Source organism: Thrips palmi, unplaced genomic scaffold (genome assembly GCF_012932325.1).
Source record: "Thrips palmi isolate BJ-2018 unplaced genomic scaffold, TpBJ-2018v1 HiC_scaffold_4, whole genome shotgun sequence".
NCBI lineage: Eukaryota > Metazoa > Arthropoda > Insecta > Thysanoptera > Thripidae > Thrips > Thrips palmi.
The window spans coordinates 12,329,462-12,348,184 of NW_023144631.1; the positions used below are offsets into that span (position 1 = coordinate 12,329,462).

The 18,723-nt window shown below is 43.5% G+C and overlaps 2 protein-coding genes across 3 annotated transcripts in view; one reads left to right on the forward strand and one right to left on the reverse strand.

The window, feature by feature from the left end:
* LOC117649688 overlaps positions 1–18,723 on the reverse strand; it is a 45,643-nt gene that overhangs the window by 8,219 nt on the left and 18,701 nt on the right. The window lies entirely within an intron of this gene.
* Positions 808–17,979, forward strand: LOC117649690. Of its 2 annotated transcripts, XM_034392659.1 has the most exons (8): positions 808–965; positions 2,781–2,868; positions 7,776–7,842; positions 8,203–8,486; positions 10,822–11,018; positions 11,963–12,228; positions 16,393–16,517; positions 16,939–17,979. In XM_034392659.1, exons 3-8 carry the CDS (start codon positions 7,792–7,794, stop codon positions 17,246–17,248), a joined length of 1,233 nt encoding a protein of 410 aa, XP_034248550.1. In that variant the 5' UTR covers positions 808–965; positions 2,781–2,868; positions 7,776–7,791; the 3' UTR covers positions 17,249–17,979. The 2 variants fall into 2 exon arrangements, with proteins under 2 accessions (XP_034248550.1, XP_034248549.1); XM_034392658.1 differs by lacking the exon at positions 2,781–2,868 and having other exon boundaries at positions 810–965.

Genomic DNA, 18,723 nt, shown 5'->3' on the forward strand with positions numbered 1-18,723 from the left:
AACATGTGTTACAGAAATTTGTATCACGATGGGTACAGTTTTTTTCTTTGTAACTTGGTTACAGAATTTCGTAACGGTTACAAAATTTGTAAACAATCGTTATTCTTCCAAATCAAGCTTCAAAATGAGAATATTGCTCGAACGTAGTCTCCGTGGGTCTGATTGAAGGTCTTTATGCCATTCTCCGAGTCACAACTTTCCCAGATGTACTCTGAGAAGTGGGGAATCGAACCCTAGACTCTGGATTGGCGGCCCGCCACGCTACCAACTGCGCTGTGCGGACGCCGTGGAGGGATCGGCGCAGGTAGCCGGTAACCTGAGGCGCGCGCGGTAAGGGACGGAGGCCTTTTCCAGCCAAGCATAAACGAGACTGAATCTCTTATTCAGAGTCGGGAAAAATAAAAGCACATGAAAACTCTAAGTTTAACTTCATTATGTTTTAATCTCTGATCCAGAATTAGTATCCAGTTACAATTTTCTGTATCAGTTATGTTACAAACATAATATTGTAACCTTCATGTAACAAATTTCTGTATCAAGCTCCAAAATGATTCATTTTTCTGTAACCGGCACATCTGTTACAAAATTCTATATCACTTATACAAATATTTGTAACCAATGCAGGTGATACAAAATCCTGCATCAAAAATGATACAAAATTCTGTAACTTTTTTTTAGAGTGACACGGTTTTGGTGTATAGGGTAATGCGCAAGTGTTTACCTCCTCGATTGACGCACTAGTGCAGTTCGGTATCACGAAGTAAGGGAAAAAGGGTGAGGAGCTGGTCGGACTCAAGCGCCTGTCCGCCGAAGCCCGCCGATGCATTTGCATGGCGCTCACTTGACGCAGATCGAAACCTAATTGCCAGTCACTGGGGCGTGTGCTCCTGTCCGAGGTGTCTGGCAAAGGGAGTCAGCCACCGCATTTTGAAGACCTCATACCTACTGTCAACACACCCCTCAACGTGAGTACAGTTCATAATGTGTAGCGTACGAGGGTCATTCCATGGGGGTTCGACATAATTTTGCAAGTGATGTCTCCGATTTCGATGAAACTTTAGTAGCTTGTTGGCTATGGTCTAAAACCCCCCAAAAACCAATTTTGAGCAAAAAATACCGAACTTTGAAAAAGTTATGGCTTGCGTTCGAAATTTTGATTTTAATTGCAGACCTTTTTTGAGAACGCTGTAGTTTCTTCAAAGATAAAGCTACAGAGCTCATTCTGAGCTCATTTGAAAGGTATTGAATTGGACTTTAATCCTATTGCAACATTTTGACAAAAAATGTCAAACTTGACAAAAATTGAACAAAAAAATTTGAACGCGATTGTCTCAAAAGTAGTATTTTTGATTTTTTTTCTTTTTTGATATGTTATAGTCCATACCTTAGTCTAGCAACCCTCAAACACTGGGAGAAATAATGAAGATTGTGGCTGTTAAACCTAATGCCACTCTTCACTGTTCATCGAAAGAAGGTGCCTACCGTACCGTGGGATACAGTAGACACTGTGGCTCAAGGAACGGCGTTCACTGTACCCTGGGAGCCCGCAGCCACTGTACCTTGGGAACTGTTCAGACCCATCTCTCGGGAGAAGGCTACACAACCTGAACGAAAATGGCACGGAGTACACACTAAATGTCATGGGAATTTTTTTGTCCCACGATTTATGCAATTTTAAGCACATCAGACGCTGATACAATTTTGTTGCAGTCCGGAGACACATTTTGTCCGACGCCTGCTGCAAATTGTACTTTCACCAGACTTGTTCCGCCTGGCAGACACAAAATTGCATCACCACCGGATGTGCTTAAAATTGCATCATTCATGGGACAAAAAAAGTCCCATGACATTTAGTGTGTATTCGCAAAAAGGACTCCCCGTCAATACACTGTTAAAAAAAATCTTAAAATTCAGACCAATTTTGTAAGACCTGGTGGTCTGATTTCTGAATTAAGACCAGAAGTATTCAAAAGAAGAATCCTCGGATGAATTTTAAGACTTTCGAAGTCTTAAAAGCAAATTCAGACCATCCAGACAAAAAGTCTGACAGGGGTGACTGAAAATTCAGACTAAGTACAAGACCATGTAGTCTGAATCGCCTTTTCAGACTATTCTCCTGAAAAGGAAGACCGATTGATCTTAAATTTCAAACTGGTTGGGTATTTTCAGACCATGTGTCTGAAACGGGAGACGTATTGTTCTGAAATGTCAGACTGGTTGCCTCATTTGACCAAATTTAACCGCAATATTTGAGCGCTCGATACAGAATCTTAAATATTCACGAACAGCCCAAATTGTCCGCAGTTTAACTCCCGCAACACGCGCTTTGTTTGTTTATTTGTGGCCTCCCAGCGTCCAGCGAGCGCGCTTGGAGTCATCGGCATCCTGCAGCCGAGCTCTCAGAGCGGTCCCGTGGTGTAATGGATAACCCGCAAAGCCGACGAGCGAGGATTCGATGGTTCGAAAACCAAGATATTCGGAGTTTCCGAGTAAAGAGAACGGACGATAAGTTACGCGCAAGTTCTATCAAAGACTTCTCTCGCAATGGAGTGAAGGTTCAACGTTACAATTTTGTGTATTTGTCTGAATTTTCTTCAGACTGGCCGTGTCTAATAATTCAGACCACCTAAATCTTAATTTTCAGACCACCCAATTCTAAACTTTGAGACCACCCTATTCTAAATTTTCAGACCGCCGAAATGGTCTGAAATTTCAGAACCCCTTACTGTTAATTAACTTCAGTCAAATTTTGTCTGAAATTTCAGAATTTTTTTTTACAGTGTACACAAAACAAGTTCATTTAGCCATCGTCGGAGTGCGGCAGGGGGGCAAGCGCCTTAAAAGCAGTGGTGTCATTGGATTTTTTTCGTGAGTATACGGTCGGTGGCGGACCAAGAATGTATACGGGGGTTTACGGCGTATACGCATACGTATCAATCACTTTATTTATTTACATCAATTTATTACATCAAAGCCCAAAAGGATTTTGTAGTGACAGACGCAGTTGTTTTTCTCGGGGGAGGTTGGGTGGCACTTTTGTGTTTTATCAGCCATTTCCTGACGTATTGATCTGGCCGGAATTGTGCTAAAGGTGGGCCATGTATATTAACAAACATGAGGCTTGAAAGGTGCGTTACACTGTTAGAAAAAGTTGTGGGATAACGACAAAAAATTCAACAGCATGATTGTTATTTGACGACAAAATTGTCAAAATTCAAAACAAAACAACCATCATATTACAAAAAACTTGTTTTAAGAATACAAAATTGTATGGTTACAAAAGAATATGCTCAAAATCAAAACAATAAAAGTATCGTTATCAAACAATAATTTCATCTCAAAACGACAAAAGTCGTTCAAAGATTGTTTGACTTGTAGGATTACGATGAAATAATCACATTTGCCATATTGTCAAATATTCCGGCAAAAAGTCTGGGAAAGGCACATCTTAATTAGCATGAAAACTTAATGCTATTTTGATAACCTTTCATGATGAACAGCTGTGTTTTTGCTCACCAGTCTGCCTCAAAGGTTAAGGGGAGGTTCTGGTAAAAATCTTGCTATTTTCCAAATGGATCCCACTGTCACAATTTGTCCGGAATATAAAATCTTTCTTCGAGGAGACTAAAATTTGACTTTTGAAGGCACATGCCAGGCTCTGAACCCAGTCGAAGAGTCTTTTTGAGCCTATTTTGGCTGTATTTTAAAAAATCTTCTTGCGCATACTATTTTGTTGTAAAAGCTTGACCTTGACATTTTTCACTTCTTCGCTAAGTTTTGAGACTTTTTGCCGGAATATTTGACAATATGGCAATTGTGATTATTTCATCGTAATGCTAGGAGTCAAACAATCTTTGAACGACATTGTCATCATGTAACGACATTGTCATCATGTAACGACATTGTCATCATGTAACGACATTGTCATCATGTAACAACAATGTCGTTGATTGATGATTTGGATCCAATGACTGTGAAGAGGATATGAGTTCAGCCAATGTCTATGATAATTTTATCGTTGAACAGCACTTTCATCAGACTACGACATTTTATCTTACGACATCTTTCTCAATTGACAGCAACTTCTGCTATGAAACTTTACGACAAATTTGTCGTAAACCAACAGCAGTTTTTCTAACAGTGTACGGTTAGCCGTGTCCTCAGCTGAGTGCAGATGAGATTCATCAGAGAGAATCCCCTCTCGCACTCAGCTGAGCTCACGGGAAACGTCACTCGTGTAAATTTTGTCAGAATGTCAGAAACATGTCTGAAATCCTGATCAAAATTCGCGCACCTCTGAACGCTGAAATTCTGAAAACTTACTCTGATATTGATGGTGTGAGTTCTACAGAATGTCAGGAGATGTTTTCAGCTTTCAGAGGTGCGCGAATTTTGATCAGGTTTTCAGACAGGTTTCTGACATTGTGATAACATTTACACGAGTGGTGTCAGCCAACCTTTTGAGAGGACGAAGAAGCTTTGGCACGCGAGTTTGGTCTGCTCTGAAGTCCCGAAACCCGTTAACGGCCTCATGTGCAGGTAAATTCAAGCGCTCACAAAGGCGTCGCACTGCATCCTCCCCGAAACGCTCTGGAAGTTCCTCGGGCCAGTGGCTTGGATAAAGCACCTCAAGGTCGTCTATCACTTCCTCATCTAAGCAGCACTCGGCGGACACCCCTGCCCGTGCGGGAAGACCTGTCCCATGGAGCCGCAGAGTGAGGGATGCGACAAGGTTGTCGATCAGGATGTCCTTGTTGATGCGCCTCTGTCGCGGGTAGTCCGTTAGGGTCACTCCACGGAATTCACCGCTCTCGATTGCTTGCAGGGCCTCTTTGTAGTGGGTGCCAGGCTCCGTTGAGAAGCTCTGCACAACGCGGATCGTCCTGCAGCACAGCCGATCGGCCTGAGCCAGGGTCATGTCGCGATCCTGGAAGCAGTACGGACGTCTGAGTTTCGATTCTAGGGTTAAGTCTTTCCGTTTCGGTCGGCAGAATGTTCCAGCACCTGAAATGACTTGGACAGTTCGTCGAGTAGGTCGTACATCAACGCGAGGTCGCAGAGGCACTCCTTTGACTGCAGTCGATTAGCACCCCAGCATCGTCGCTCTCGTCGTACCGTCTCGCTCTGGGTCGCGAGAGCCATCCATGAAGTACTGGTGGAGGGCAGGTATTGCATTCCAGACAGCTCTGACTGTTCGAAGACTGCTCGCAGACCAGCGCACTGACAAAACGCGTCCAATGACCTGCAGGACTAGACCCAGCTCTACGGCTACTTCCTGCAGCTCCTGGTGATTTTTGGTGGACTGACTGAAGTGACTGTACAATTTGTCCATCAGGAACTTAAAGTGGTTGACCCCTTCGATTTTGTCAATGGCGTCACTGACCGCAAGTTCGAGCCTGTGATTGAGGCAATGCCACAGAAGGAGCTTTTTGTATGTTTCTTTGAGTCGTGTTCCAACGCCAGACAACTTTCCCAGCATCACACTGGCGCCATCTGCCACAAATGAGACCCAATGGTCCTGTTGACGGAAAAATTACCATCAATGAACCCTTCAATGAGGTGGGTGTGAGAATGGTTTCGCAGCGGGACTTACCTGCAGATACTCCTCGGAGAAACCAGAACTCTTGAGACATGTCAGGATTGCCAGAGTGACATCTGCGGCCTTTCTACTTTCAAGCTCAACAACATCGAGCATTATGTACTCAGGAGTGTCTGACAAGACACAGGCTCGGATGTACACAATGAGGACTGCCTTCTTGCCCTCCGTGGTAGACTCATCGACGATGACGCTCAGCTTGCTCCCTTTGTCTTTGATGTGCTCGACAACTCGGCGCCGCATTTCTGTTGCTATCTCATCGATAATTGCTGCTGCAGTATTACGACCATGCAGCATAAGGCCCAGCTTGACATCATTGAGTTTCTGCAGTTCTACAAGTGTCTCATGGTCCGTGTAGGGGCGATCGTTCTTTGCAATGTAATAAGCTGTCCGAAAAACTCTCTTCGTGGTCTCGTCTACGTTCACGCCGATTTCTTCCAGGGCAGTCGCCATTTCTTTCCTCCTGCGATTGCTTACTATTTCCAAGCATTTCTTGTGCTCTAATGAGTTTTCATGCCGCCTGATTTTGTTGCGAATAGACGCAAGTTGTGTTTCTCGCTTGTCTGACTGTGAGGGTTTGACCTCAAATTTAACCCATTCCTTTGCTAGGTGGAGACCTCGTTTTTGTGTCTCAGTCATTAGATTTAAGCGAGTGACTCGGCAGCACACATTACAGCCCATTTGAAAATTTTTGCAAGCAAGCCGTGGGTATTCTTTGATCTTTTCTTGCCATTGCTCTAAAGTATATATGCTTGCGGCCAAGTCACGTCTTCGTCCTACACCGAAACCAAGGCGTCAAACAGGATCCAAATGGGAGGGAAGCCCCCTCTGCGTATTGTTTGTTACCTCATGATCTGGGGGCTGGTTTTCTTCGAGGTTCTCTGATGCAGCAAGTATGTTGCGTGCTTCGGTTTTGCTTAATTTTGATTTCGGGGTTAGCCAGGAGGCCAGCGAACCACGTTTTTTTTGACATATTTACAAGGCTTGAAAGTTTTTTCGGTGAAAACTGTGTGTTGGCGTTGCCAACTTGGCAACAATGGTCCTGCTGCGGCCGGCAAGCCTTGTGTTAGGCCGCCCTCGGCTGAAATTCATGCCCCGTATACCCGCCGTAAACCCGGGAACTTGCCGTATACCCTTACATGCAGAACTGTGTATACGGTGGCCTCGAAAAAAAAAACTCGACAGTATATACGCCGTATACCACCGTATACGCCCAATGACACCACTGCTTAAAAGTAACTAACTTTTTTAAATGGAGGAATGACGGACAATAAAACACAACATTAAATGCCCAAAAGTAATGTCTAATTGGACTATTATGTATGCATTACCTATCTTTAAATGATAAAATAAATGCAATTAGGAATAGGGAGTTAAAAAGATCAAAATTGGAAAGTCTGCAAACTCATACTGACTGACTAGCGCGTTATTAAGTGACTAGCGACGACTTACTCCCAGTACTGACTTGACTACCACTACCGTTGAGCCCGGCGGTTGGGCACAGCTGAGTGCCAGCGGCGCAAATATACGAACGTCAAAAACGTTTTTGCTGAAAAATTTTGCTTGCATTTCTACGTTTTGGGGAATTCGTTACTTTTGTTAGTCGATAAGTTAACCAGGATTGTGTTAACGATAACTCGATAGCTGGTCTGCAAGATGTTATCGAGTTAACGTTAACCGCTAAATTAACTTATCGAAAATCGATTATTGTCGTTAATCGTTTAATTAACTTTAACCACCCTGATAAAATAAAAGGGTGAACACAATGTGCAAGCACTGCAAACGCACGAACTTTTTGCAACTCTGCATCTTACTATCTTTAGAATGGGTCCCTCTGCGGAAATTTATAATATGCAGTTTCACTGAGAATCCAAACGCTATGAGTATAGCGTCAATTGGTGCAATGCAAAAGCATTGCACATGAAGTGCAATGCCTCCCCAGTCCCATGCATTAGCATAGGGCATTTTTGGGATGCATTGCACGTAAGGTGCAATATGGCTGAGGCATTGCACGTGTGGTGCGATATCTCAGCTGTATTGCACCATACGTGCTATACTCATAGCGTTTGGAATCTCAGTGTTTACTGCCTGAACATTTCCATGTAAAGCTTCATTGGAAATTTTCTTCAATTTTTAAACCTGTATTTCTTTGTATTATTTTTCTGTTTCACCATTTCAGCACATTCATTTGAAAAATGACTACCTCCTCGCACTTCCAAGACAATCAGCAGGACAAAGGCATCACGGTCAGTAATTCAGCGCGGAGGGTTCGGCCTGGGTTTAAAGTCCGGCACTAGTAGTTTACTTGCACTGTTCACAATTTGGCGCTGTTCTTAAAATCATTTTTGCGGATAGGGTTAGTGCTGGGGAAAACTAGACAGGGGAAGAACTGAGCACCTCACGTTTTACTTCAAATGCCGTATAACTTTCATGTAACGAACCGCTGATGCCACGGAACAGCTTTTAATGGTTGTTATGCCAGTGCTTCTTATACGGTATTTGATGTATTTGAAGTTTAGTTCTTCGCACTAACCCTATGGAAAAAGCGAGACGTTATTGTTTTGTGACCAGTAATGGAAATACTGTAGCCTGTGTGGTGGTTTCAGCCGGCCACCTCGTATGTTCCTATACGCATCCAATATCCGCCGGGCGGCCGGGAGTCACTCCCGGACGAAATACGGGACCTGGTCATCGACGACTTTTTCACGGCTCCCGGAGACTCCGGCGCCCCTCACGACGTGAAGCCCGTCTGGTTCGACGAGAAGCTCTTCCTGGAAGGACAGCGCTGTGCCCGCCGCAACTTCCTTGGTGTAACTGTGGCCAGCTTACTGGGCATCTTCCTCGAGTACAGCTTTGCTGATGGAATGGATCCGCTCATCTCTACTTCAAAGTGCGTTTTTTGGTGCACTAGGGTAAAGTGCCGAACATGGATCGGGGTACCAAACATGGATCATTTCTGTTTGGGGGTCTATATCTGAAGACCGGGTGGCCAGATTCTTAATTTCTGTCTTTCCTTGCTTAGACTGACCCTTTGACTGTTCGATGTGAATCTGACAAGTTTGCAACTGCGTCTCTGTACTCTGCAGGGTTGCGTTTAGAAAGACACCTAAAACAGGCCCCCGAAAATCGATGGAAAAATGACGTTCAAAAAGGTGATTTTTGCACCCCTGATTCTGGGCCAAGCAATCACCGCAGTCACTTCAAAATTTTTCATCGTGCACTTTAGACGGACTACTTTGATATTTTGGGACTACTGAATGCATACCTTGCTTTGTGTCCAAACGCTGGTGGGGTGATCCATGATTGGACCACCCTAACCTAACCTTAGCAAAAATAGCCATATTTTCTTGTCCTCACAACTTCCAAAGTATACAAGCTAGAGGTACCATTTTTGGTAGACATATCACCAGTGAGGTAAACATCAACATAAGATTAAAAAATAGTAGTCAACCTATTCTTAATTTCGATATAGAGAAGATTATTTAAAAAGTGATCCATGTTTGGTAACCTTACCCTACTGAGCATGAAAAAGTCTTTGTCAATACCCAATTTTGGGCGAGTTATACTTTTCCATCCAAAATTGGGTGAGGATCATATTCTCACCCAAATTTGGGTGACAGAGGGAGTATCAGCTACCCATATGGCCAGACAGCATTCTCACCCAAATTTCGGTAAGGATGGATTCCACGCTCAAATTTGGGTGACTAAGTGATTAGGGTATCACCCAAATGTGAGCGATAAAGAATACCTTAGCGATTCTCACGTTTCGGGGTAGTTCCGTTTCTTCTGACTCCTGTGCCCAAACGAGCGCAGATATCAACATGGTGTTTGTTTCTGATGTTAGGGAGGGCCATTGCCCACTAAACGCACACATTTCGAAAAGTTCACGTTCGTTGGATCGGTCTACGTAGCGTTTGGAATACCCTAAATGTAACTTCCGTGATTGTCCAAAGAGAACATACTCGAACTTTCCGCCCCCAGTGTGGCGGTGTGGTTCGAAAACGCTGCCAACTGTCGATGGGGATTCGAAGCTTGGCATGTCTCGAGCTAATTTCGACCGAAGACCAATACGCCAGACTTCTTTCAAAGGTACTTATGCTGCAACGAAAAATGTCCACCGTGTATTCAATTTCACCACACAAATTTCGAAAAGGCAGCTCTGGACTTCTCCCCTAGCCAAACTTTTAACTTTCAATGACACAAGCCATCAAAGTGGAGTCCTTGGGATATAATTGCATGGGTCACGGAAATCTAAGATGCTGTACACGGTCTCAAAGCGGGCTAGAGCATTATAAAATGGCGTGTATCAACAATTACCTGTAACTTCCGTGGCACCCTTTACCCAATGTTGCAGCAACACTAGGTGAAAAAATTTTCCGCTTAAATGTCGGGCTTAGAGTATCATTTGACCCTGGAACAACTTTTAAGCCACAGCAAGCCCGAGTCAGCCGTTAAAGCCGATTTTCACACTTTGTGACTTCCGTGATAACGTAATTTCCGTGATCAAAACACCCACTAAAACGGGGATACCTTATGGCTCATGTTTTTAGGAAGGTAGTACAAGGTCTTTACTATAAATACCATTGCCATAACTCTAGTATCATCCTGGACCCCAATAATCAGAAAAACTTAATTGGATATTTCTCACTTTCGGCAAATCAGAGACGCCAAAACTACCCCGAAACGTGAGAATCGCTCACATATGGAGCTCGATATGCTGTTTAAAGTTCAAAAGGTGTCTCTTTCTTCCCGAGTCCGAACGCATCAGTGGCGCATCCGAGTCGTTCTGCAAATTGCCTAACGTTAAGGCGCTTAACCTAAAAATCCGAAACTTCACCCTTAAAGTGGGAACCAAAGATATTATCCGATCGAAAAAAAATTTGCAGGCGTGTTTCTGATGTCAAGTGGCAATTTTTGCCAGGTACCCGTTTCCGATCGGAGAAAAAAGTGTTCCTTCGTCCCACATTAACAGGCAGTCAAACTTATTTGTTTCAAAATGAACTATAAGGAACCAGCTTTTGATTGAGAAACCCCACTAACCTTCAAATTTGTAGGAAATATTTTCCGCTCAAAACACCGTCGCAGCAACGTGTTAAGCCTGAAATTTGATAAAATTTTGGTGTTAAAGACGAGTCTTCCCCTTTAAAGGCGGTTTCGACCAAAGTATGCTCGTCGAAGTACACTGTATCAACACGAAACTCACGTACTGGAATTCTTTATTATAGATCCGACACCCCTGAGACTGCAGGTAGCCGTTACTTGAACACTATCTCCAAGTTTCTCTCGTGGTACTCGTCGGACCCGTTCGACCCTCAGTCTCGTGCCTACAAGAGCCTCCTGGGTGTTCGACGCGCGCACGCAAGGGTCAGAAAAGACCTCGCCAAGATTTCACCAGAGGAACGCGACGCAAAGTTCACCATCGGTGCGTGTGAAAATCACTGCACGGTTGAAGTAAGGAACAAGTCTGGTCAACAATTTGCCTGGACAGTCCGTACTAGCAGACAAAGGAACTTCCGTACTTTTTCGTTTTCCATACCCGCTTACATTAGTTCCAACGGAACGAGTCTTTACGCACGTTCCCTACTTCACTTCTTGTTTACGTACTCTCCTCTTCCGAACATTTTCTGTACAAAAGAAGGAAAATTTTTTCAGTGAAGCTCGTGCATATTAACTGTGTTGCTCTGCGTCATTCAAAATGGACTCGACGTATTTTTGTCGCCAAAGACCTCTACGATTTTTATGAAATTCATAGGCTGGTTGGATAAACCGGAACTGAAAGGAAAAGTTAAACCCAGACCCAGGTTTTAGTCCTGTTATGGTCGAATGCGGCCAATATTTATGGTGCAAGTTCTATGTTATTTCATATGTTTTGGAGTGTGCTTTTGTCAAAAATGACAGACACATTCCGAACCCGCTATGCAGGTTTGAGTCCCGCTTCGGCCAAAGTCGAACAAAATTTGTATGAATTTCTAGTTTTATGGTTTCATGTTTTGAAGGGTGTTGATGACGAAAACGTTACGTCTCTTTTAACTTAGGCCACATCCGAATAAGCTTACCATTGAAATGAACTACGAATGAAGCTCGCGAATGCTACACAATAAATTCTTATGGACTTTTAAAATGCTTAATTATGCATTATTTTATGCATAGTTATGCATGCACAGATACGATCATAAGGTATGTATAATAGTATGCATCTTCCTGCATAAAATGTACTCAGTGATGCATAATATTATACCTTATGTACGTATCTGTGCTTGCATAACTATTCATAAAAAAGTTTATCAGAATTTAGTGTGTGAAAATAGTCGGGATGGGCCCGAGCCCGAGCTGCTGATTTGTACCGTCACATTCCCCCTAATTCAGGGAAAGGCCAGCCCGTGGACCTGCTCTGCTCGAATACGCACCTCATCAAGCAGTCCTTCAAGTCGATCTCGAGCGGCACGCTGTCGTGCCCAGTCGTCAGCAAAGTCGGCCCGGTCGAGGGAGAGGTGTCCTGGGAATGGGACCGCATCCGGCGGGCGTACCTGACCCAGGGCGAGATGATGGTGACGCAGTGGGCGATCCTTGCCCCCTTCATAATGAAGCCCGAGCTGTTCGCCGCGCCCTACGTGACACCCAGAGAGCTCGAGGTTAGATTGCCGCCCATCGCGCCGAGACAAGGACAGTAATCGACGCGTCCTAATGTCACAATCCTAATTGGCACAGGAAAGTGGGTGGTTTGCATCGAAACGTACATTTTCGGGCCCGAAATTCCGTGAAAATAAATTTAGCCCGAAATACTTTTTTCTGGCAAAGTCTTTGTTTTATTCCGCCTTGAAAAAAATTCTTAAGCCTGCAACGCTTAATTTTGACTTTCAGAAAATGCTGAATTTCCATGTATTTTATATGAGCATTTGCAGAAAATGGACCAAGTGTTACGGAGTTTAGAAACGCGACTTTGACCACACGTACCGGTCACTTGTAAGCCAAAAACATTACTTTTTACAATTTTCACTGCGAGAAAAGATCACGGTAAAGCCTGTACTGATTACTCCAGACTTCACTGTGCTTTTTTTAACAGGCAATTCCGTCGTTTTTTTACAGGGAATCCCGTACTTTTTTTACCGGGCAATCCCGTACTTTTAATACCTATCAAAAACTGCTATAGTTTTGTTTAGTCGGTTGACCCTCTTTTTCCAAGTTCCTGATGTACGCAACTGCTGAAGTCGGACTTCTGGACCCCCCTTCTGACCACTCGTAGGAAAGGTCTTGACGAGACCTATCGAAAGGTGCAATAAAATTTTTCAGTCGGTCGACCCCCTTTTTTCAAGATCCTGATGGGGACAATTCTTGGAAGCGGCCTTTGTTGGGACCAGATCTGGTCCTTCCTACGGCATGGACTGTACGTAAGAACGGTAACTACTGTTAAAAGACCACGGAATATTTTGTAAAACAAGTACGGCAAATACTGTGGACTGTACGGTGGATACTGGTTTTTGAAGTACGGTAAAGTTTGGCAAAAAAATTATACAGGATTTACCTTCATTTTTTCTGAGAGTGTTGTGTGATAAAGACATAACTTACCGAACACTCCCGGGGAATGAACAAGTTTCATCATAAACAGTGTGGGGGTCCGGGCGAGTCACGGAGTTAAGAATAATTATCCCCTTTTTCCACGTTTCTCTATAAATGCTACAGGCAAACACTAACAGTGATTTTAGGGTCACAAGGGACACGGCAAATTCTCCGGCCAAACATTGGCTTCAAAACCTGTGCGAAGAACAGTATTGAAATTTTCGTTTTCGGCCCTCCAGTGTTTTCCAGCTGCTGATTTGTTAACGAAAACGGAGGGCCAAAAAGGGTCAAAAAGCGAGGGATAAAAATTAAGGCACAATTACTAGTAGAAGGGGTGCCACTACTTACAAATCGTCTTAGACAATAAGAAGACCAATACTTTACGTCCTCTTCAAAAAAACAGCCGAGACCAAACTTACAGGTCGATATATAAGTGAGATGGGAGCCTTTTAAACTGTGAATCGGGCAAAGGGACACTTACGGATACCGGTAAAACAAAGGCATAAAAATTACGCCCTTTAGTGCATAAATACTCTTTTACGCCCTTCCCAAGGGCATAAATCGTTGTATGCCCTTGGGAAGGGCGTAAATGGTATAGTAATTTCAAGCAAAATTTTAACGCCCTTCCCAAAGGCACTAACGATTTATGCCCTTCAAGGGCGTAAATCGTTTACGCCCTTGAAGGGCATAATTTTAATGCCTTTGTTTCACCAGTGGAGTTAGTTAAGAATTTGCGATCGTTTCAAGTCATTTTTGGGCATACCCCCAACCCAATTCAGTCGGTTTTCGTGTGACAGTCTGAGGACGTCACCAACATATCAGAAGCATTTGAAACCGGAGTCGAAAAACCTCGTCCGTGGCTGGACGGAGCCAAAAAAAGAGAGGGACAAATGATGTAAGTACGTTTCGATGCAAACCACCCAAATACGAAAACTGAAAGTGAGAATGGTTTGCGTGTTTCGTTCCCCTCTCACCCCTCCCCCGTCACAGGGGAATCTTCCATCAGGTCAGTGCACTGTGACTGTAGTTGTGGACTGTATATAGAATGTTCTCTTTGCCTTTTACTTTGTGTGCATCTACTGATTTTATTTTCTCTGATACCATCTTTATTTTCAAATTTCAAAGTAAATCAAGTCAGGTAAATGCATGAATTACTTCTGTTGAAATAAGAAGACACGTTAATTGTCTTGGTTTGGCTCGGGAAATGACATTCTATTGCAATGCTGCATGCTAACATAAATATTCTAGCACTAACATCTGTTGATTAAAGGGATCCATACATATTTATATGTATTTTCAATGCTAACAGATTTTGGTTCAGGTTTTGAGCTAGTGTTCTGCATTGGGCGGTCCGTGTCGTTTCGCGCGGACCGATGGCGCTGCCGTTGCTCGGACCGGACCGCCCGGCCCAAGCTTGCCGTCGGTCAGGGCGCTCCGTGGACCGCCCGACCCCGTCGGTCGCTCGGGTACCCGGCAGACCGATAGCCGCCGGAGCCAACTTTTGCCTCCTGGAGGGCAGCACCTGTCGCGCTGTCCTAGGGCGAGGGGTGAGGAGGGGTATTCATGCCTCCTTCCGAAAACTTCGAAGTGCTTCCGGAGGCAGCCGGTGGCGAACCCAGGCGTTCACAGCGCTGCAGTCGCTCCGTGGGCAACGAAATTGGCCGGACCGGCCGGACCGCCCAATCCAGAACACTATTTTGAGCGGTGGGTGACTTGGTAGTTGGATTTAATGAGACGATTCCTTTCACTTCACCAAAGTTTGTGTCCGGCAACTGGAACTTAGTACTCGTAATGCTTTAAAAGCTGGCTGTCTGAACTTGAGCCCAATGCCCAATGTTAATACTATACTGTCATCTTTTACTCCAAAGATAAAATATATCACAAGACATGAATAAGATAAATTGTGTGGGCGTATTGAGCAACAAGTGGCCTCTGCATTGGATTTCGTGAGACGATTCACTGAATTTGACAAAATTTGCTCTCCGTCTCCTGCTTCAGATCAACCTGCCCTAAACTGCACTGTTCGGGATTATTTTGTGAAATTACGATTGATTTGCTGTTAAATCTGTACCACAAACTGCTTGTAATTTCAAAAACGATCTGATCATCCATCTCTTTTTCGTCAATGTACCTTAAACTTACAAACTTAATCCTCAAATTTTGGTCGTTTCAGGCACTTTTTCTTCCTATATTGTAAGGAAACAACGGACGAAAACGCATTTTTTCAGACTTGCTTTTACAATTATACTTGTAAATTAACGATTTTACCTGTAAATTTAAGAAGCAGTTTGTAAAATGAGCAATTTGTCAAATTACAATTTACGTTGTAAAAAACAATGCAGATCGTAGTACAGATTTAACAGGCAAATACAGTATTCATAAAAGTAAGGTTGCTTTGTAAGAAAACAAGTATACGCATGATAAATCGAGAAAAGTCGTAAGATACCGATTTTATCAGTAAAACTACTTCCTTTCGTCAGTAACATTAAGAATTCATCGTCAAATTACTAATTACTGATCTATTCCCACATTTATGAGTAAAGTTTGTCGAAAATATGACAATTGGTCATTTATATACCTATTGGGATGTATACCTGATGGGAATTACACTTGCTGACACACATAAAAATCTATTATTAATACCTGTATGTCTGGTGGGATTTATACTTGTTGGGAATCCGCGTAAATAAAATAAAATAGTGTATATCTGGTGGGAATTATGCCTGGTGGGATTGTACCTGGTGGGACTGTATACCTGCTGACATCACCTCCATGATTCTTGTACTTATTTAATGTAAAAACGTAAATAATTTTATTATTTGTAAAATTACAACACTAATTGTGGGGATTACTGTTGTAAAATAACAACTTCTCCTAACAGAGTGAGTCACCTTATATAAACTATGATTACATATTCCAGTCTATATTGTTTAATTCACTCGTTTAAGGAAAGTCCGAAGTGCACAAACTAATTAGCATCGCTCAGCCACACTATGCGCGTACCCCTAGGACGCGTAAAATCATGGGAATGGGACAGAAACGCCCGGAAACGCCTGAAGAGCGCGTCTTAATGTCACGCTCTTTTGAGCATTGTGTTAAGCTCGTTTGGATGTGAATGAGCTATATAACTTAGCTTTTTCACATTGAATCGAGCGCGAGCTCGTTTGCACGTGATGTCACGCTCCTGGAATGCGAATCGAAGATCGTCGAATCTCAGCGCGCGGCACATCTGTCCGCAGGCATTTTCGCACATGTGGGCGGTATTCGGCTACTGCTTGGGCATTGAGGATCGGTTCAACTGCGCTCTGGGGGACCTGAAGACTGTTCAGAAACGATCTGAACTAATCCTGCGGTTTATGGTTGTGTGAGTATGCCACAGTCGAACCAAGGATGGAAGGGGATGATCCTCTTCGAACTGAACATTTCAACGGTTAGGGCAAGTTCTTTCCGTCGGGCCATCGTTGCTCAACATCATAGGCAATTAAATTTCCAACGGTGTAACAAATTTCCTACGTTGTTGAGCAACGATGTCTACATTGTGCATAACAATCAAGGTAATTTCCTTTTCATTGAATGAATTGGCCAATTCCATGCTCTGCTATCCCAGGGATCTCCCCGTTAATGTGGCTGTTATTATTTTAAGGTGGGGTGGAATGCACCCGCGATTTTTAAGTGACTTCGATAATTTCGACGTGATTCCCGATTGACACACGCAATTACTTAGGCCTGATTACTTCCTGCGCCAGAAAAGTCATGTTTTTATTCGGATTACCGGTCTGTTGCAGCCCACACCTCCGCACTATGGACGCGAAGAGCGTTACTCACTGGGAGCACATGATAACATGCATCACCGAAGGCCTCACGGAGCACATACCTGCTCCCTCCTTCAGGGCCAGCCTAGCCTACCTGACCGAAGATATGCTGGGACAGAAAACTAACCTAAGCAAGACCCTCGCCTGGTCGGACACCCTACAGCTGTGGGCCATGCGTCTGTTGTTGCGCTACTTGCCGCTCTGTGCGACGTCCTATTCGACCGCCATAAGTCGCGCAGCCACCTATCTGGTGTGCCGCAGTGCAGTCCGGGGTGGAAAATGATAGAATCGAGCGATTACCGCCATCAACTAGAGATTGAAAGTCCAGTACTCGTCAAACTGAACAGTGTACATAGTTGACTCTCATTAGACCTTAAAGTTGACGCAACGTCTGCTACACTAGACAAGCAAGCTGTTAGAAAGAGTTGGTATGTATATACTTAATGTTCTGTACAATTTTTAACCAGACATAGCAGTTTCTTGTGCGGATGAACATTTATACAATTTTCGTACGAAAAACTGCACGTAATTTTGTACGAAGTCGAATGTACACATTGGTACGGACGTCGTGTTCAAAGTTTTAACTAGAACATTTAGTGCATACATCCTGGCGCCACCTTGCCACTTAAACAGTCAACCATGTACGTACACTCCTCAGTTTCCAGAGTATTACTACTCATAAGGTTACTAAGTACTATTGTCACTCAGCGTAGGCTACCGAGCGAGGCTGAGATTCCGGTAATTTTTGGGAGTAGAAAAACAAAACAAACTGTTCTAAATATTTACATTCCACCACAACGTGCTTATTCGTTGCTGGATTTAAAAAAATGTGTTTACTTCATTTACATGTTTCCCCGCCGCGTGGGGCTCTTCGGTCCAACCCTGCCTACCAGCCTCTGAATCAGGTTGGAACATTGTCTTATTCATTGTTTTACTTCCATAGTCAAATTGTAACAGTATTGTCTCAGTTTTTAAATTGATATTTGGGTTTCAAATAAAAAATCAGCTAGCGTATCGTTCGTTTAAAATAAGGCCTCAAATCGTGAGGTCCCGTTCAAAAGATCTCATCTCACTCACTGAAATTCGAAGGCCGAGACATCTGACCGATTTTCGGTGATACAAAAAATATGACCGAAAAACGGTCATACACAAATGTATGACCGAAAAAGGGTCATACTTAAATGTATGACCTAAAAAGGTCACACATCAGCGAGACTGGCTATTGTTTAGCTTGGGGATATGTCAGCCTTTACCTGTGATACACTATAAAGTAGGACCATTTTTCGGTCATACATCGAAGCATGACCTTTCTTCGGTCTTACATTTCAGTATGACCCTTTTTCGGTCGTACATTTCGGTAAGACCGATGTAGGGGTCAAAAGTCTGACCTTTCTATTTTCAGTGCTGTTTCCTGGAAAATGATCTTAAGTGGTAATCAGCTAAAATGCCCGCGAATTTTTCCCAGGTTGATCACTGGGCAGGCTCGGATCAGAGAGAAAACGGACGAGCAATACTGGTTTCTACGAACATTCCTGTGGAAGTCGGTGTCAAGTACAGGATTATACCTGTTTTCTTTATGCTTCCCTCAGCTGATAAAACTTTGAGAAATTTGCCCGCCTTAGAGATAGAGGACGTTTTCCCCGGAATGACCAGATCATATCTTTCCAGGAAACGGTGAGACAGGATCTTTTAGGGACCAGGGACAAGATGTATCAAAAGGAATATTTTTGGCCCGCCCTTCTATTCAAAAAATAGGGG

Coding starts and splice junctions, on each gene's coding strand:
- LOC117649690 (XM_034392659.1), top strand. CDS start 7,792: ATGACTACCTCCTCGCACTTCCAAGACAATCAGCAGGACAAAGGCATC. Junction 12,229..16,392: donor TGACACCCAGAGAGCTCGAG/GTTAGATTGCCG, acceptor ATCTGTCCGCAG/GCATTTTCGCACATGTGGGC. Junction 16,518..16,938: donor ATCCTGCGGTTTATGGTTGT/GTGAGTATGCCA, acceptor GGTCTGTTGCAG/CCCACACCTCCGCACTATGG.